The sequence below is a fragment of the Trachinotus anak genome, unplaced genomic scaffold, assembly GCF_046630095.1.
Source record: "Trachinotus anak isolate AG129_WGS33_773 ecotype Australia unplaced genomic scaffold, CSIRO_AGI_Tana_v1 ptg000019l, whole genome shotgun sequence".
NCBI classification, from domain to species: domain Eukaryota; kingdom Metazoa; phylum Chordata; class Actinopteri; order Carangiformes; family Carangidae; genus Trachinotus; species Trachinotus anak.
In genome coordinates, this window is record NW_027273870.1 from 17,864,745 (window position 1) to 17,884,404 (window position 19,660).

The following is a 19,660-nucleotide window of genomic DNA, read 5'->3' on the forward strand; positions in this document are numbered from 1 at the left end:
GGACACAGGCGTGATATCTCCCTCTCACTTTCTGGATCTCACTGTCTCCCTCTTGCTCAGCGTAGAAAGAAATCAAATCAAGTCCGGGGCAGTCCCAGGAGGCTTTGTTCCCAGTGCTGTGCCTTGTGTGGTGCTCCACTTGTCACTTCTATTATACTTACACATAAAGCTAAGTTATTAGAGCAAACATGCATAATGAGAAGGCAGAAAAACACACAGGGGAAGGAGGCCTGTACATAGTGTCTCTTTCTATTAGAACATGCAGACACAAACTCTCCTTCTACAACACACCACGGATAACGCACAGAGAGCCAAACACAAAGGGCCCCCCCCCCCCACACACACACACACACACACACACACACACACACACACCCAACATCTCTTAACACAGTGATTGGATAACACTGTTGATAGGTCATCCATAAAATTGAACTCTGAGTGTCTGGGCAGTTTATTTCAAATGAAACAAATTAAAGTCATTTCAAGACGCCGCGCTCGGTGAAGAAACCCGGAAAGCGCTCTAATCCCTGCAGACGTAGCCGAGTCGCAGAGTGTATTGGCACAGCACCCCTCGGCCGGATTTGCCACTATGTTAAGCTCCCAAGGCCCGCTCCTTGTTGTTATCAGTAAAGTAGGGGAAGGGATTTGGGGATAAGTGAATTCTAGAGAGTATAGGGGAGGGGGGGGGGGGGGGGGGGGGGGGGGTTCACCAAGTGCCTTCCTGCTCCCCTGACGTCCCAATTGGCTCATATGTTTACCCCTGTGCTGCAGTTTTCTTTTGTATTCAGACCCGCCCTCCCTCTCTCTTTCTCTCGCTCTCTCTCTCTCTTTCTTCCTCCCTGACGTTCTCTCTCTTTTGTCACACCATTTTCAGAGTGAATCACAATACCGACCAAATCCCTCACCCTCTCTCTCCCCAACCTTCCTTGATCCCTAATTTTAGAAAAGGAATTTTCAATCGAAATTGTTGAGTTTCAAGAGACTTTTTTTGCTTCCTGTAGCTGTTTGGGTGAAAGCTCCATCTTGGTTTAATGCCGCTCTCATGTGCAGAGGACGGGGAAAAGCATTTTGATTGCACTTACAGAGATAGGCATGTGTAAAAGTAATCAGATTCTCAATTTACAGTTTTTATCTAACTCGTTACAGTGGAAGTTAGCAAAACCATAACTGTACTTCTCAGTGGTGTACCCACCATTTTGATACCGGCGGCACATTAAATGGTGTAATTATAGAAATAAGTGAATAATTGATGCCTCAACAGTTGGGTGTGGGAAACGTAATGAGCAGCAAAGATATGCTAACGACCACACTCCAGTCTGGAGGTCAGAGAGATCTGCCTGGTGACACAGCGCACTCACCTGTGTCGCTATTGATTAGATAGCAATTACAGTGCAGCATTGGCTACATGGTATTTTGGGCTATATTAAACATGAACATGTAATCAGCAAACCACACCCCAGGGAGCTACAGGCTACGCAGAACCACATGCTGAGAGCGCAAGCAAAATGTCTGGACTAAAATCAATTTTGTAGTTATTTTTATAGATAGTTGCATGATTATTTAGACTGATTTGAATTGGATCAGTGAGTGATGTAGATTATTATGTGAATGGAGTATATGCGCAGTGTTGATATTTGGAAACGTCTGGCTCTGCCCTTGTCACTCCCCACAAGGAAACAGCAAGCTCAGCAGAGCATTGGTGAGGGATGATACTAACTTCCCCACCGGTGAAATACAGTATAGATCCAGAGCCTACAGGTGAATACTGGGGTGGTGGTCAGGCTCTTTAAATGTAGCAGCAAGTGTAAGCATACGTTTGAGGTGAGTGCATAATTGTTTACATATGGGGATAACAGTGCACACTTGCCAGTCTTTCCTTGAAGGCACTCAGAGGCCCTGATCAGACCTGGTATTAACATCCGTCCTGAGTGATCCGATCACAAGTGGACAGCTCTAAATACAGGTGCGAACGCACCCAGGACGCATTCAGGGCCCATTTGAGATCCGATCACTCCGCAGACCGCATTCCGAAGTGGTCTGGGCCACATGTGGCCACATTCTTTTAACAATGTGAACGCAAATGCATCCTTGCCACATTGAAGGACCGCTAACTCTACTGACTTCCTCTGCCTAGAGGTCTAACAGTTTCATAATAACCCAAAAATATTTTACTATTTCTGGATGGATAAAACCTTATTTCACTGTAGAGCTGTGCACAACGCCCTGATTCGCTTCACCTTTCATTACCGCTCGCTCTCTCTCTCTCACAGACGCACATTGACAATGGACCCGTGAGTCGGATTGGCCTGAAACAACAACACATGCCTGTTTATTTGCATATGAAGCGGGGAAGTGAGATCCGATCACAAGTGGTTACTGGAGACGCATGTGGAGACGCATTTTAAAGCCAGGTGTGAACAGACATACTCAGAGCTGACCACTTGTGATTGGATCTCTCAGGACGCATATTAACAGCAGGTCTGAACAGGGCAGTAGTGTCATGAAGCACTTGTTTGCACACAGAAAATGTGACAGAATTGTTTAAAGAATCAATGTTGGAGATTACACCCTGCTTATTTACCTTCACATATCTTGCCAAATGCTGTTTGACCCTTCAACAAGCGCGCTGTTAGAGTATGCTGGCACAGTACAGCATGATAAAAGGGGTGTTTCAGAGAGGAGATAATGCCATGTGAGCAGACTTGAACTTATTGCATCAAACTAACTGGCAAGCCTCACGTTCTTTTCGAGATTTTGGTTACAGTGTAGTTATTGAACTTCATTAGTGCTAATCAACTAAGCCAATAATGAATAATTCAACCTAAGGATCTTATTAGTGAACGAATCTATGGAGGTAGGAATCCAGGAGGCACACCTGAAAAGCGAATTCAAGTTTTCCCCGCTGAAATCACTAGTCTGTACTAAATTGTTCATTCCTCATTGTGCAGTCCAAATACATATTAACTTGGTATTTGTTTAAAATGTGAGCAGTGCTTTCACCCCACACACTGTTTAATGGGATTTGCTGGTGCACTGTTGTTTGTGTGTCTTGGCACCAGCAGCAGAGGAAATCTACACTGGGCTTTAGGGGCTGGTTTTGCTTGTTTGTTTATGTCATTCTGTTTTTTTTTTCTTTCTTTCTTTTATTTGAAGTGAGCCGCCATCAGAGCTTTGCACCACTTTGTTCACACAGCGATCAGTCGGCCAAAACTTATGGATTCATCTGTTATGATTCCATGTTTCTCTTTTTCACTTCTTCTTCCTGCTCGTCCTTGTGTTCCTTCAAAGAATTCCAGGACAAGTCATCCAAATTTTTTTGTTTTCATTTTCATCCTGACACATCTGCCAGGAGACATGAGCAAAGTGATGCATGTTCTCACTGAGCTCACCCCGCGCCCCCACACACCAGCTTTGCTGAGAGAGAGGGAAAAGGAGGACAAGGGCGATTATTTCATTAAGAGAATGGCAATTCTTGGAGGACAGTCAATAATAGATGAGGTTAAAAAACAATGAATGGTGTCTTTTCTTTTTTACTGTACTCGTTTTCTCTGTGCCTCTCAAGTCAATAGAATCGACCTAATGGAAACCAGGTTACTCTTCCTTCCATCTCACCTCCCTGACATAATGTTGAACAAATGCATTATTCATTCTCTGGTCTAAGAAGCCGAGGTAATTATACATTTATCTCCCAAATAATACCGGGTCCTTACTGCGCCTGTGACCTTGCCACAAGATTTATGCCATTTTGTACCTGCCCCTAAAGGACGCTGAGAGAGCAAATGTATTCTCATAGAGGAAAAAAATGAAGGCAAAAATGGATTTGCTCTTTATGGGTATAAGATGTCATGGGGTTTGAAAAGGTCCAACCATTAAATGTAAAGTTTAGAACTTTATTTTGAAGCATTTCAGAAGGGCAGGAATAGTCAGACTCTAAACTTACTGTTCAAGTTTTGTAGGGCGGATTAAAAAGTAGACTGGACAGGGGGAAAAAAAGAACAAATGGTGCTACAGCTTTTATAAACTTCCCTTTATACTTATTCTCCTTAACTAATCCCTCTTCTTATTCGCCCCTTTCCTCATTTCCCTATCGTTCTGTCCTCCACAACCTTATCTGCCTCCTTTACCTCAATTCTTCTCCGCTGGCATTTCCCTCATTCTGAGCCATGTTCCTGATTTATTCTGCTCAAATTTTTCTCCCCTAACAACCTCCTCCTTCTCTTCTAATGCTTTTGTTTCCTCCACACTTGCCTGCAGGCCATCATGGCACAGCTTCCCCAGGAGGAGAAAGCCAAGATTGCTGAGCAGGTGGAGAGCTTCAGACAGGAGAAGTGCAAGCTAGATGCAGAAGTGGCCAAATGGGACGACAACGGCAATGACATCATAGTGCTGGCCAAGCAGATGTGTATGATCATGATGGAGATGACTGACTTCACCAGGTAAAACCAAGTACAAAGTAACAAAATTTAAATCGGCAAAGAATGATTTTTTTGGACATTTTGAAATGTAGCAGAAACAAGATATAAACCTAACACTGATGTATTATCACATGTTAAGTTCATATGTCTAATTTGTTAGCAAATGGTGGCTTAATTACCTTTTTATAAGATACAAAAACTCCAGAGGGAAATATCTGGCTCCTCAGCTAAATGCTCCACTTTGCTCACTTTTGCTCAGCATGGAGCTGGTATTGTTTTCACCTTGTGAATCTGTGTGTGTATCATCATGGCAAAATGTGTTCCTGGAGACAACAACTGTAGTGGGAACTAGCACAGAGGGTTTGAGTACTTTGGCAGGTGTTTCTGTCTGTGAACAGATTCTGTCAGTGCAATAGAGTCACAACTGTGCAAGATTCAGTCACAAATTTATACAGGTGTGTAGTTGAGATCAAAATGAAGACTGGGTTCAAAGATGGGTGTGGTTTGACCCATGAGTACTAAGTACTCAATAAGTAATAAATTAATAACTACTAAGTAGTCATCTAATAATGTAGTAATGATGTAGTAATAACCACTAAGTACTCATGTAATAATGTGGTACTGATGTAGTAAAAACTACTGAATACTCATGTAATAATGTAGTAATGATCTAGTAATAACTTCTAAGTACTAATGTAAAAATGTGGTATTGATGTAATAATAACTACTAGGTACTCATGTAATAATGTAGTAATGATGTAGTAATAATTACTGAGTACTCATGTAATAATGCAGTAATGACGTAGTAATAACAAATAATGCAGCAATGATGTAGTAATAACTACTGAGTACTCATGTAATGATGTAGTAATGATGTAGTAATAATAACATATTACTCATGTAATAATTTAGTAATGATGTAGTAATAACTACCGAGTACTCATGTAATAATGTAGCACTGATCTAGTAATAACAACTAAGTACTAATGCAATAATGTAGAAATTACATAGTAATAAGCACTGAGTACTCATGTAATAATGTAGTATTGATGTAGTAATAAGTACTGAGTACTCATGGATCAGAATGTCAATATGCTGACAGGCGTAGCGGCTTGTGTGGGATCCATCACAACATGTTCTCTAGTAACCAACTGTGTCTTTCTGCCGTTTGATTCTAGTATAGAGTGGTGTTGCTGCAGTGTCTGAGAACGAGTCAATGAGAGCACTGAGGATGAACCAAAGTAGAAAAGCTGTGTGCCATGAAACCAAAACTATGAGCTACTAAACACTGAACAGCTCAGTACAGCTGAAGGGGACAACAGGTGATAATTCTCTGTGGGTTCATTATGAATGACCCCCATCTCAAACAGATAGCCTTGTGACCCATGGTTTTATAGCTTTAAGTACAAAATGTGACAAGTGGGATTTCTGAGAGACACTCTTGCCCTTATAGTGCTCCATACCATAGCTATAAACTTGATCAAGATTGTTTGTTTGTTGAAGATAAAGTGTCCCAGATAACCTTTGTTTTAATCAGACTATCTAGTGATGCTGTGATTCAAAGATATGCTATAACAGATCATCTGTTTGCATTTCAAGTCTTGTCATGCATGTTTACTAAAAGCCAATTTCAATCTCCCCCATCTGGGCTTAACGTATCTGGGAAATCCCTGATGCCAAACTGATGGGTATCTGTCTGTGATCCACTCCACAATTACATGGCATTGAAATAACAAAAAAGAACAAAAGAAATAAAAATTAGAGCCATGAGTGGTTAGTCATGAGTTATTATGGCTGTGCTGCTGTAACAGCACCATTATTACTTGGCATTGACCCCAGTGACTCAGATTGGCATGAACAAACTGAGTGGAAACTTCAGCTCACCACTGACTAAAAATGAGGCATCTCACACAGGCAAACACACTTATCTTAGCCACATTAACTGTCCCTGTGCTGGCAAAGAAAGTACAACACAGAACACAGGCACAGGTGTTGGTCATTATTTCCCTTTTCTGTTTCCTACTGTTACTGCTCTGAAAATGCTCCTTTTAGCTATTAAAATTGTAAACCTTTTGTTTCCTTGTGCTTCAAAGCATGTCTTTGATGCACTGTAAGGGACAAAGGCATAGTATATTTGTCACATCCATTATCTGTATCCTCTTGATTGTCATGTCTCCTATTCATGTTGCCAGCCCCAGCAAATGAGCTGCTGTAAGAGGTCATGTGACCCAGTGGTGAGCTCAGTCTTTAAGGGGAAGATCTGCATGTCCTCTGTCTCTGCAGCTTCACCCACATTTCCTTCTTTTTCACTCCTTGAATTTTCCCAGAGGCAAAGGCCCCCTGAAGAACTCCTCAGATGTCATCAATGCGGCAAAGAAGATTGCAGAGGCCGGTTCCAGGATGGACAAATTGGCCCGCGCTGTCGCAGATCAGGTAGCTTTGCAACTCCATCTGCATTTGTCACTGTCATTTTTATCGTTATACTTTCAATCAATCTGAAACTGTCCTCATATCTGGCTGCAGAGCAAATTCTGACTTAGAGTAAGTGGGCATGGCCATTGGAAATCTTTAATGTGGGCATTGATGAGCCCAGCTGGAGTGGTGGGCTGTGTTGCCGCATGACTTGGTCTCCCAGTGGGGCCAACACTGAGAGAGCAAGACAGCAGAACCAAGTTGTGTCTCTAATATAATTAGCTCCCAACCGAGGTGTTGCATTCATTATCAGATGAGTACCTTTCTAAAACACGCTGACAGACCAGTTTCAATATCTAATCAATCAGTGCTGTGCCAAGGGAAGATGGGAGTGAAAAGAAATAGGTGTGTGTGTGCGCTGTGTATGTGTGTGTGTACAGCAAATGAAGTGGGAGGTATTTCAGAATGCTAGCAGCACTCCAGGTCATGCATAATGTTCTTCTTCATTTCATCTGTCTCTAATAAGCAGTGAGAATAAACCCAGGCGCAGAACTTGCTGATTTATTAAGGCAGCCTGTTGTCATTGTAATTGCAACTGCTGTTTGCTAGCAAACCCTTGGAATAATTATCGTTGGTTTCAGTATCACACGCTGGGTTTCTTTGCAGTGCAGCTAAGCTGAATCTCACATCAAAATTTAGAATCAAATATTTCTCTGTAACTGCAATCAGACCAGCACCAACAAAGCTACTTTATCCTCAGTGTAATGTGCACATTTCAAACAAGTAACTGCACTCTGACTTATTTTGTGGTTTAAAATACAATCCACAAATTGATCTTTTATGTGCATGAGTTTGAATTTCCATGCACTATTGATAACTAGAAGGCACTTAATAAATCTAATGAACCTCTGTAAACCTCTCAAATGTTTTTTTTAAACCTGTATTAATTATTTTCTTTGGCCACTTTGGGGAAATGCAACAAGTTTTAAAGAAAGCTGAAAGCTTATATAGCAAATCTATTAGCCAACAGTGGCTTATTTACATATCCAGCAGGTACCAAGCAGTGTAAGTACAACATTCACTTTCTTCCCTGCTCTCTTCCAGCCTCCACTAACCCTTTGAGAAAAAAAAACATATCTGGCTGTTTATCTGCTAAATGCTCCATTGCATTCACCAGCTGTTTGCAAACTTTACTTTATCTGTGGTTTGGTGCTGAGCAGACAGTGTACACTTTAGTTTATCAGAGCACTTTGCTGAAAACAGCTGCTGGTTGAATCCAGATGCAAGCAGTCAGAGTAAACCAAAACAAAAAGGTCGAAAAGCTGCTGGTCAGAAAACCAAAACATTGAGTTAAAAGAGGCTGCAAGTTTCCATAGAGATGAAACTGATGGAATTGCAGGATGTGGTGACAATTACTGTATCTGTGGGTTTGTCACTGCGAGCCGCGCCCTTTTCATACATGTAGTCATTTTATCCATTGTAAATGTAAAAATATTGATTACAGGATATAATATAGAAAACATTTTATATTTTATCTGGATCTTTCAAAATACACACATAAATTGAAGTGTGTATGGCAGAATGTTTTTCATTGTTAAAAAAGTTAAGTTTAGGAAATTGAAATTTATTCCTTGGCCCATGACCTAACTTTCTATACCAAAATTTACTAAATTTTATTAAAATATGCTGTCAAGCCGCTGAGATAACCTGAGGAGAACTAAGAAAATAACCTGCTAACCTTTCCAAGCCTGCAACGCTGTTTCCTGTGAGGGCACTTTAAATTTGTTAAAACCATTCGGTGGGAGTGATCCTTTCCAGGGTGCTGTATGCATCCCTAATTCAAGGATACACAGGTGGTTAGACTAAAATACACACAGAAAAAATGTTGTTCATGGTGCAGTATACCAGTATGAAGAGAGGATTTTCTTCATCCCGTTCCTTCTTGTGACAATATGTGATTTCTCAACAATATTCTGCTGTTAGCACACTGCAGAATGCCTGTCAGATTGAGTGGCCGGAGAGTATGCTAAGCTTTCAGCAGAGCAGAAGGCATCTTTAGTCACTGCTCTTCTCATGACACACTGTCCTGCTCTCCAGAGCATATTTCACTACAGAACAAAGTTTCAGGCTGTGAATTCATAACTCTGTCTGTTATGCAGTAATTACCATAAACAGAGCGATGGAAAGCAGGAGTTTTAGTCTGCGTGAGCCTTGTATATAAACATTTTTGCATGTGTCCATGTGTGAGAACATTTGTCTCACAAAGCAGGTCTCCCAGGATCTGGGACAGAAGGGCCAGAGGAAGCATGAACTTATCTTTGTGTGCTTATGTATTCACGTCTTGGCTTGTAGGCTGCCGAGTGACGATAAGTGTAAACAGGGTTTAGGTGGGAGTGAATCTGTCACATGGCAAATCACTGGCAGAGTCTGTGTCTGAATCAACAGTTGCTGTAATGAAAGAGCAGGTGGCTTGCCATTTTTAATTCTCACTTAAATGGTTCCTAGGCCAGTGTTTACTGAATATTCAAAGCCTTCTGTTACACTTCCAGAGACATCACAGCTATGATCAGGAAATAAAGAGGGGCTTGAAGACCTTCTCGCTTCCAGCATGTATTTTATTATAAAAATGTTTTCATGTGAGGCATTGGGGGCGTATGTATGCCATTCAGTAAATGGAATGAATTGGTAAAAGTTAAAACAGCAGAAGTTTGCTCGTATCAAGGCTCCTAATGGAATTACACAATAAATAACATGACCTTGATTATTTGTGTTTATTCTGGATGAAGAAGACAAGTATTTTGCATTCACACATTATGGTAGGTAACCTGTACTGGATCAAGAGGACTGCAGCTTGACAGTAAGAATAAAAGCTGCTCCACTGCTTTCAGACAGGTCCCTTAAGTAGCAAACCTTGTTGCCATGACTCCACATCAGCCCTATTGATGAACACGTGTGAAGCAGAAGGAAATTCTGCGTGGAAGGGTGGAAGGACGGCAAGCTCTTTCATAGTCATTTAAGCACAGCACTTGACGTTGAAAAACCCCTCGAGGCACCTCACCCCATTTCACTCCAGCAATGCCTTTTTTTCTACCCTATTTCTCCCACTTTTTCTACCCTGTTTTTTCCATTTAAATACGTCTCCCACACACATAATATACAGTAAATATTGGAGGCCAGCTGTATGACATTGGGAGCACCTATTGTGAGACATACATTGATTGTTGAGTGTTATGAGCAGTGCTGGCATGCAACGTTATGTATCAGTCTGCCTGAGACAGGCAGCGTTTGATTGCTATACAAGTCTGCAGCACCATCTGGCCGAAAATTGAGCTGTGTTTGTGGTCGTTGCTAATGTCTATTATGTTAAGGTGAGCATAGTTATATAAAGTATGGCTAGACATAAAGCTGCAAACAATTGTAGTTAACATTATAGTACAAGACTGTTCTTTATTTTTCATTTCGTCAGCAAATTACATAAATAAACCAAAACCAACAATGTGTTCATCGATCTCTCAGAACTTACTGCATACAGCCCCAAGCCCATTCATTCCCTCTGGAGATGTAAACCATGAAAATATAGTATATTTTCTCCAAAACCTGCTGGACATTCTAGTTTTTAGCAAATGTTGATTAAAACAGATTGTTGTACAAGCAGTTATTTACAGCAACAGGATGGTGTATGTGGGATTGACTCAAAATAAACTACAGTGACAAAGTTCATTATAATGAAGGAAAACATAACACAGTGCAACTGTGCGGCTCACTGCTGAAGTTTTAGAAGTTTTTGGACTAGAAATGGAGGCTGTGGCTGTACAGACATTAATTATTATCAGGATATATTCATTGTTGTCTTTGCTTGTTTAATGGGATTTGTTGACAGTAAGAAAACTTTAGAGTATCATCTCACTCTGGTCATTGGGCGGTTTCTTGTGTAACTTCAAAGCTTCAAGTTATTGTTTATCAATGTTGCTAAACACACGCAGGTTTGAAGCTAAGCATTCAGACATCCAGGTCTCACTTTAGTTGTCAAGCAGAAGCCTCTGTCGCATCGAGTGCAGAACAACAAGAGCAAAGCTCCTGCAGCCTCCACTGACAGCAGTGAAACCAAGTGTGACTGATGTGTAATTAAAATGCTTCTCAGAAAAAAACAAAAACTACATTTTTAACAGGAGCTGGCTGGGAAGGAGTCAGTACCAACCAACATCAAAAATTAATGCTGAGTGGAAATCTTGCATTTGAGAACTGTCACAGCTTTTCAGGAAGAAAAAAGCTTTGTTTCATAGTTTGACCAATATGCATTTTTCATTTTGTTTGGTGAATTTCAAAAGCTGATGTGACCACCTTTTCATCCCATCTCTTGTATCATGCTTCATATCTCAAATATCTTACGACATACAACAAACAGCATGTTATTGCCTTAACCAATCCCTTTAGATGCGGTGGTTACTGAAAAAAATCTGGATGCATAAAGGAAGCAAGTAATCCTTCAAAATCAGAGTCATATTTTGTTTCAGCTAATGCTGTCTGTCAGTAGGTTGTGGGGATGTACAGCAGATAGGATCCCTGCTAATTGAAAGGGATGAGCCTGATCTCTAGGTATTTAGGAAATGTGATTAGTGCAGGCATGGTGGCTTCCCGGTTGTTCCCAACCTCAGGGTTGCATAAATCTCAGGAGGTCACAAGATGATTAGAGGAGGAAAGAAAAACATACTGCTTTTATCAATGTTATTTCTCAATATTACTGCTTTTTTTTTTTTTTTTTTTTTTGAATGGATATTGGATTGTTTCACCTCTTTAGGCCTATACGCATCTTTCCCCATTTTCACTTTTCACTATGGCCTATATTATGACTATCCTGTTTTTTACTGTTCATATTAATGCTTCAGAAATCAGTCTTAAGAAGAGAAAACCCACTTTGAAGGCTGTCACTTCACTGGCTGTATATTGCAACTTAACAGGTTGCACAGCCACCTCTCAGTGCCATGTTAACATGGCCAATTATCGATTCTCACAAAAAAAGGATATTTGAATGATATGGGAACACCAGGTTTCTCAGGTTGTTCTGTTATTCACCGTGATCCAATTTACTTCTTTCCAGATGGTGGAATATAACAGAAGGAAGAAGGAAAACACCTGAATATAATAAGTGGTTTCCATAAGTAGAAGGATATGAAAATGCTCAGTCTTCTGTAAATATGATGCCAAAGGCAGGATGAGCAAATGGAAAGATCACCGGCTTTCTTGAAGTAACTGACAGGTGACAGCCTACCATCAGAGGCACCGATGTGGTCCAGTCAGCACAAAGGCATATTGTGTAACTGTGTGTAACATGCTCTATTTGAATCTGTCATAGCACTTTCATTTTAAATAACTTTCCTTTCTCTCTTTTGTCTTTGTATACTATTGGATATGTAATGAATCCTAAATAAGAATACAGGAGGGCTAGAAAGCACCTTTTTTTACACCCTGAATACTTTAGGAAAGGTCAGTCTCACCTTGCCTGTAAATGCAGCATCAGTGTGAGGTGTGAGTTGTGTTTTGACAGACTGCCACACTCTGATTGTGCCTTGCCCTCATCTCAGCAACAGAGTTCACATCATCTTCCTGAATTATCCACTGGGAGCATGTTTCAGTCATTCTGGGCCTCATTATGCAGGATAAAAAAACAACACCACCAAAATAAGAGATTTTTCATCTATTTCTTTGAACTAAAACAAAAAACAATAGAATTACTGCATATAAAATGTCATCATGTTGTTTTATTCTTACAGACATTTGAGTTCAATTGTGTCATAATTAGTGTATAAATTTGTGAGTTATGGCCAGAAATGTGTTTTATGAGGTCAGAGTGACCTTGACCTTCAACATCTGACCACCAAATTCTAATCAGTTCAAAGAATCAAAGTGAATGTTTGCACCAGATGTAATTAAATCCCCTCTGGGTGTTCCTGATGTATTACATTCACAAGAAGGTGAGATCACTGGGACCTTAAACTTTGACCTCTGACCACCAAGATTTAATCAGTTCATCTTCAAGTCCAAGTCATTGTTTGTGTCAAATGACTCCTTCAAGAGAATTTACTGAGATATCATATTCACGAGCATGGGACAGACGGACAGACCCAAAAACTTAAAAATAAATATTCCCAAAATGTCGAGAGAAGTGCTGAGGTCAGGAGGAGTTTTAAGAAAGGCCGAGTAAAATCAGGCCGTAACCCAGTTTTCTCACTAGTCAGTAATGAATGTTTTTACTCTGTGAAGGACAAAGAGAGAGAGAGAGCTTCAGTGGCCCTGGCAAAGTAATGGGCCATACAGTTTACTTACATCAACAGGGACTCTGTGAAAGAAATTGACTATTAGTCAACTGTACAATAGAGAACAACTGTGTCATGTCTGCATGAAACTTGCCTGGGGCAGCAGTGTGTGTGTGTGTATGTGCCAGCAGCATGATGTGCAGTTAGCAGTGATGCTAGCCAGGACTGGCGGTGCAGTAATAATGCCCAAGTTTCCCTCTGCCTCACTGGCTGCTCTATGAGCTAGCAGCTCCACCTCAGTCTGCATTCAGTGACACTTATTGAGATGAAGCTGGTGCTGGTGGCAGATCCGGTCTTATACACTGTGTTGTTGAAAGTCCTGCCCTGATAGTGGCCATAACAATAAATGTGAATCATGCCTTGAATTGCTCTTTGCAATTCTATTTGTAAGCTGCAGAAACAAACATTTCACCAGACAACAGGAGGACGGTGTTTTACTCGCTATTTGTGAGCAACACTGAAAGGCACTTGTGGCCAATCAATACTATTTGTCTTGGCACGAGAGGCCTTTCCCCAGTGAGAAGGAGAGAAGATGGGCGGCCAGCAATGCTGTTAGTCCCAGAGGGGGTATATTCATATCACATGCTCGATATTTAACTTGCCATCCTCCTCTACCCGAGCCCACAAGACAAGGAAATGAGCTGTGCATTTCCCCATACAGTGGTGCTACTGAATGTCCTAGTTAGGACCGTTTAATATTAATGGCGAGAAGAAAGGTGTTGCTACAAAATGATGCTCACAGTGTTTAGGCAGTTGATGCAGTGTTCTTAACCCACTGGGAGCTTAGTGGGCCATAGCTTGAGCCCTGGAAGGCTTCCAGATGGAATAATAGGGGCAAACTGTGTAATAGTAGGAGATCTAAGGAGACTGTCCTCATATTCCCTTTTGGTCCATTTGCTGCACTGTATGACTGGGTCCTTCGCTGATGAAGTATCACAAAGGCCAGCAGGACCAGGTCAGAATTTCTTACAAAGGAAAGTAGAAGAAGAAGAGGGATAAATACAGCAGCTTCTTTGTCTTCATGTGCCTCAAAGAATTAGTCCATTAATCTGTTTTCTGCTTGTTCGACATGCTGTGACAGTCTTGTTGTACGTTAAATGAATGAGCCTGACACCCTGTGGTAAAACCCAACTTGGCTTTCAAACCCTTAACTGCATCAAACCACCACTGGAAAAAAAGCAATATCTTCCAGTGCAAAGAAATGTAATTAGCAGCCCAAAGTAGTGGAACCTTACTGTTTTTGTTAGGATGTTGTTCTTGGTTTTCTGCTTCAACAAGAACTCAACATCAGACACCATGAGTCCTATAACAATCCAATTTGGTAGAGAAGACATATCTCAAGCCTATTTGGGAAAACAGCTCTAGATTTTGCCAATAAGACCCTTGCCTGAAATAAAGCCAAGAACCTTTTTTTGTCCTCCAAATTCTTCGTCTCAATGACAAATCAAGTGCCTTGGTGGCTTTAATTTTTGTCATCATATGATTACATATCCTCTCTGTCATTGGCTCTTTGTTCATCACAGATTATTCTGTTTTAACATGAGATATAGCATGGGTTTTCAAACAGGGAGTGAGATGTCACCATACTAGCCATACTTTTTGCCTCCATGCAAGTGACAGCCGTGGGAAGGGCGGAGGCATTATGTATTCAGGTTGTATATCCAGATTTCCTTGGTGGAATTTTTTTCAAATTTGGCACAAAGCTTCACTCCCAGCAGGCACAAAGCTGGCCAGCGACATCATTAGATGTTGGTATTTGGTTGAATGTAGGTTGTGACGTCAGGTGACCAGAATTTATTGTCAGGATAAAGTCTAATGCCAACGGTAATTTGACATAGGATACTGATGGCAGCTGACATTGATATTTTTTTAGTTTTAAGTTGTGTTGTTAAGTAACTGATATCCAACGTCTTCCAAATGTCACGGTAATCTTGACACAAAAATATCAACATTCTAGTCGTGAGCAAAACCCAACCTCTACTAAACATCAGATAAACATCACAATCTCAGTTAGTGAATGTTGGGTTTTGACGTCAACCCAATTTTCATTTCCAACCAAAATTTAATGTCACTCTGACTTTAGAGTGGTTAGAGTCAAACGGCTTTCTGATGTTATATTGACATCTAGTGCCAGGAGGGCTTAGACTCAAGGATGACCTTCTTAGGTTTTGTTGGTCAAAGGTTAAGGTCACTTTGACCTCGCAAAACATGTTTTTGTCAAGCCATTTGCCTGCTCAGTGAAAGCCAATGTCTACTTATAGCTATTACTCTTTCGTGGATTTGTGTCTTGACTGTGTTTGTCTTTGTGCCTCTTTTCCATTCAGTGCCCTGATTCAGCGTGCAAGCAGGATCTGCTGGCCTACCTGCAGAGAATTGCCTTGTACTGTCATCAGCTCAACATCTGCAGCAAGGTGAAAGCTGAAGTTCAGAACCTGGGCGGCGAGCTCATCGTGTCTGGAGTAAGTCTATCCACACAGAGCAGCACATGGCCAGCTTCATTATCACTGATGCTCTCAATAGGCTTTAGACTTAAGTCACTAGACTTGGTTAATTTAAGTAATTTTTTATGCCATACACTGTGGATGGGAAAACCTTTTAGTCCAAGGTCACAATGAAACTTAGAAGACCAGATGAAGGGTCATGCATATTAAGGCTGATGCAATTATTTCAGACCGATTACTATCTAATAATACCAGAAAGATGCACCGCAGGCTTTTTTCCATTTGTATTTTTCATGCCTCATGAACACTATTATCACTGCTCATAGTAAAATCATACAGTTACCCCATATTGCTTGCATTTGGCATTTAAACTTTTCATATTTTTTTTCAATGCACAGAAAATACAGTATATGTTCAGTGTTGTAGCAATGCAAAATAATCGACATCTTTTAATCTGAAAAATTTTATGTTATTCCTTGATAGATGAAGAGGACAATTGATATATTTGTAGTATATTCTCTATGTTGAAAAGTAGTATAAATGAAAAAGTATTGATTAGTTTAACCTCATAATGATATGTTACCTTTCCTATCAAATCCACCTGCAAAGCTAATAGTTGCTTATATGAAGGGATTTCATCTCTTCATAAAGCTACTCTATGGTTCAAACAAAAGGAAAGTTATTCAAATCATGGATGGATGGGTCAACAAAACACAGGACTTTGATACAAGAGACCAGTGTTGGATTCCCATGTGAAAGTAGCGATTTATGTTGTTTCTATTATCCATGACCATTTGAAAAAGTTAACCATATTGTTATTATTGTAACCACGACAACAAAGATCGTCTAATGTTGAGGAAGGAATAATTTTAACCCAAATCACCATCTTTTTCTGAACCTAACCAAGTAGTTTTTGTGCATAACTAAGCCATGACTATTATTATAGTAACCATGACGACAAAGGTTGGTACACCGCTCTCCATGCAGACAGCATATTTATTATTGTAATCATGACAACCAAGGTCTGGTACACCTGCTACTGTAGAGGCGTTATCTCTGTAAACACTCCTATGGGTCATATCAGAGGCTTATGAAAAACAAACTATATGATTGTTCAGGTTTGGGGACTTGATGGCATGATCACATGGTGAACCCTCTAAAACTTGATCACACAAAAAACTTTTAGCTCTTTTTAATGATCAGTGTGTGTGTGTTTGTGTGTGTGTGGACATGTATTTGATGTAGTTTGTTTTATATATGTTTGTGTGTGTTTTTTCTTCTTTATTTATTTATTTTTTTCTTCCAGGCCAGAAAGACATGCAGTAGAGTATAATGATTCACATTAAATACACTTTTACAGTATAGTCTATTACAGTCTATTACAGTTCATTTTTCAAAACCTCACAAAACAATATAATTAGCATTTGTACAACTTTAAAGTTCAGTCCTGATTTTAATTGGAAAAAAAAGCATTACAGATAGACATTATATTATATAGGCAGATAGAGAGCTATCTGCCAATATCCTGAATTCAGGTATCAGATTTTTTATCACAAGTTAAAAAGTGGAATCAGTGCATCCCCACTGTTTTATCTGTAAAGATTTTCCTTATTAACTGTCTTAGTCTGATTTGTTCTTCTAATTAAAATCAAACTTGGCTTTTATCTTTGCTTTGGGTTTCCTTGCATCTTCCTGATTTCTCAGGACTTTATTATAGTTTGACTCGCATGAGATATGCAAGCCCTGCTGAGATTTTAACCTTTTCATGGTGGCCAGCTGGAGTCTACACTCATTAAATCTGCACAGTTGACTCGCCTCAGCATGAGGTAGGAGGAGGCCCACTGGCCGCCGACCCTTAAATGTCAGCCAAACAAAACAGACGGAGACAGAGGTACACCTGACCCCTGCCTCTGCTAATTAAGAACTGCTAAAGTAAGATGTCATATCGCGATGGCCATGTTTGTGTCCTGCTTAATTGCTAGTTGCAGCACAGACCTCCTAAGTGCTCTACGTAGCTAATATGTCCTAATGTGCTTGTTGAGTACACATTTTTTTCTCTCAACAGACACAGACCCTGATGAAGTACACTGTATGTGGGATTTTCCTCTTAACAGGCAAACTTTTTGACTTGACTCTGAGTTTTTCTCTCTCTTTCCTGTCCTTGCCCTCTCCTAGCTGGATAGTGCCACCTCCCTGATCCAAGCGGCCAAGAACCTAATGAACGCAGTGGTGCTGACTGTAAAGGCATCTTATGTAGCTTCCACCAAGTACCAGAAGGTGTATGGCACAGCAGCAGTTAACTCGCCCGTGGTGTCTTGGCGCATGAAGGCCCCTGAGAAGAAGCCGTTGGTAAAAAGGGAGAAACCCGAGGAGTGCCAGACACGTGTGCGACGAGGCTCCCAGAAGAAACACATCAGCCCTGTCCAGGCCCTCAGTGAATTCAAGGCCATGGACTCCTTCTAAGAAAAAAATAAAACAAAGAGAAAAATGTCGTGCTAACCCAAGAAAAACAACAAACCATGACGCTGATGAGTTGAAGAAAAAGTCCCTTTTTACATTGTGTTAACCCACCTCTGTTTGTGCTTGGTGACACCTCAGGAGGACTACAGTACATATTAAACTGCCACACTGCAGCTCCTGTGAACACTGTGGGCCTCGTGGCTCACAGGCAGCCAGCACACACCCAACACTATTTATCAATCTAATTGTAGCTTAATATGTGAGATCCAAAATGTGACACAAATACAACTACTTTTGAAAATATGGGAGTTTAAAAAAAAAAAAAAAGAAACATATCAAAGGAGGAAGAGTGGCATTTTAAAAATTTGTGGCAGTTGATGTTCTAGCTATATCATTAACGTGCTACTGACTGGCTGCTTGTATACACATTTAAACTGTCTGAATGGAAATCCTGAATGGTTCAGTAGAGGAGTTATTCTAAAGGGAATATATCAGTGTTGATATGTTCCCTCTTGATATTTTTTTTCAATTTGAATGTTAACCTGTAGTGCTAGGAATAACTTATGTTTAAGATACCTGGAAGTGTCGGCATCCAAGTAGTTTCCTTGTTCCTGATAATTATAATGATAATCCATATGGTGTGTTTTCCAAAGCACACTTATGATCTATTGTATTGCCTTTTTAAATTCATTTATTTAATTATTACATCACTAACTACGATGACCTTGATTGGAAGTTGTGTAGTGTATAAATATAGACAGAGAGGTTTGACTAGTTGTGGTTTGCTCAGAGAATAGAAATCCCTGCATACAGTACCTTTATATTCACCCTTCTCTAATAAATCCCTCAACTTGACCCTCAAAGTTTCATGTGTCTTTCTTTGCATCACTGCCATGGTTACTTATCAATCTATGAGTGAGTATCATACCAGTTTTATTAATCTGGACAATCTGACATAATCATTACAGATTACTATGCAGATGAAAAGATTCCAGGGGAGAAAAATAATCTATTAGTACTAAAAATTTACAAGAAAAGGCATATTGATTCAGGGTCACAGGTGAAGGCCCATTACTTCACTGTCACTAGAGATAATTAGTCGTAGGTCAGCATTGTGTGATATTTTATCAGATCCCCGACACAAACAGTCTGCCCACCTGCAAAATGTGAATAAAACGCTGTATATGATACTTTTTAGACATGACACATCTGTGTGGCTCTAAGGATGTCAGCGTTAGTCACTCTGTCCGTTGGTCCTTCACATCATTCCAGGCTGAAGTATTTCAATATCTATCCGATAGGTTGGTACAAACATTCATGGTCCTCGAAGGATGAATTGTAATAACTTTGGTGATCACTTAACTCATCCAGCATCATCATCAGGACAACATTTCAAATGGTTCTTTGGCTTATGACAAAACACCTGTAATACTAATGACATTCCCATCAGCCTCTTCTGTACTTAATGTTTAGAGACTCTTATGTTGTGTCTCAAATCACTATTTTATTTGAGTGTCTGTGTGAATTAGCGGGTGATTTCAGACATGGCCCAAGTGTTGTTATTTCAGCTCCTTAGAACACTTTGTTAGATCGCCATCCATCTATTTAGTAGTTA

The 19,660-nt window shown here is 40.3% G+C and overlaps 1 protein-coding gene across 1 annotated transcript in view; it reads left to right on the forward strand.

The window, feature by feature from the left end:
- The window catches only part of ctnna2 (catenin (cadherin-associated protein), alpha 2), a 302,082-nt gene extending 283,182 nt beyond the window's left edge, over nt 1-18,900 (forward strand). The window contains exons 15-18 of the mRNA XM_071504020.1: nt 4,258-4,439; nt 6,746-6,851; nt 15,469-15,603; nt 17,761-18,900. Of these exons, the coding sequence (XP_071360121.1) occupies nt 4,258-4,439; nt 6,746-6,851; nt 15,469-15,603; nt 17,761-18,048 (711 nt within the window). The 3' untranslated portion in view covers nt 18,049-18,900. The remainder of the gene's footprint in view (nt 1-4,257; nt 4,440-6,745; nt 6,852-15,468; nt 15,604-17,760) is intronic.
- The last annotated feature ends 760 nt before the right edge of the window (nt 18,901-19,660 follow it).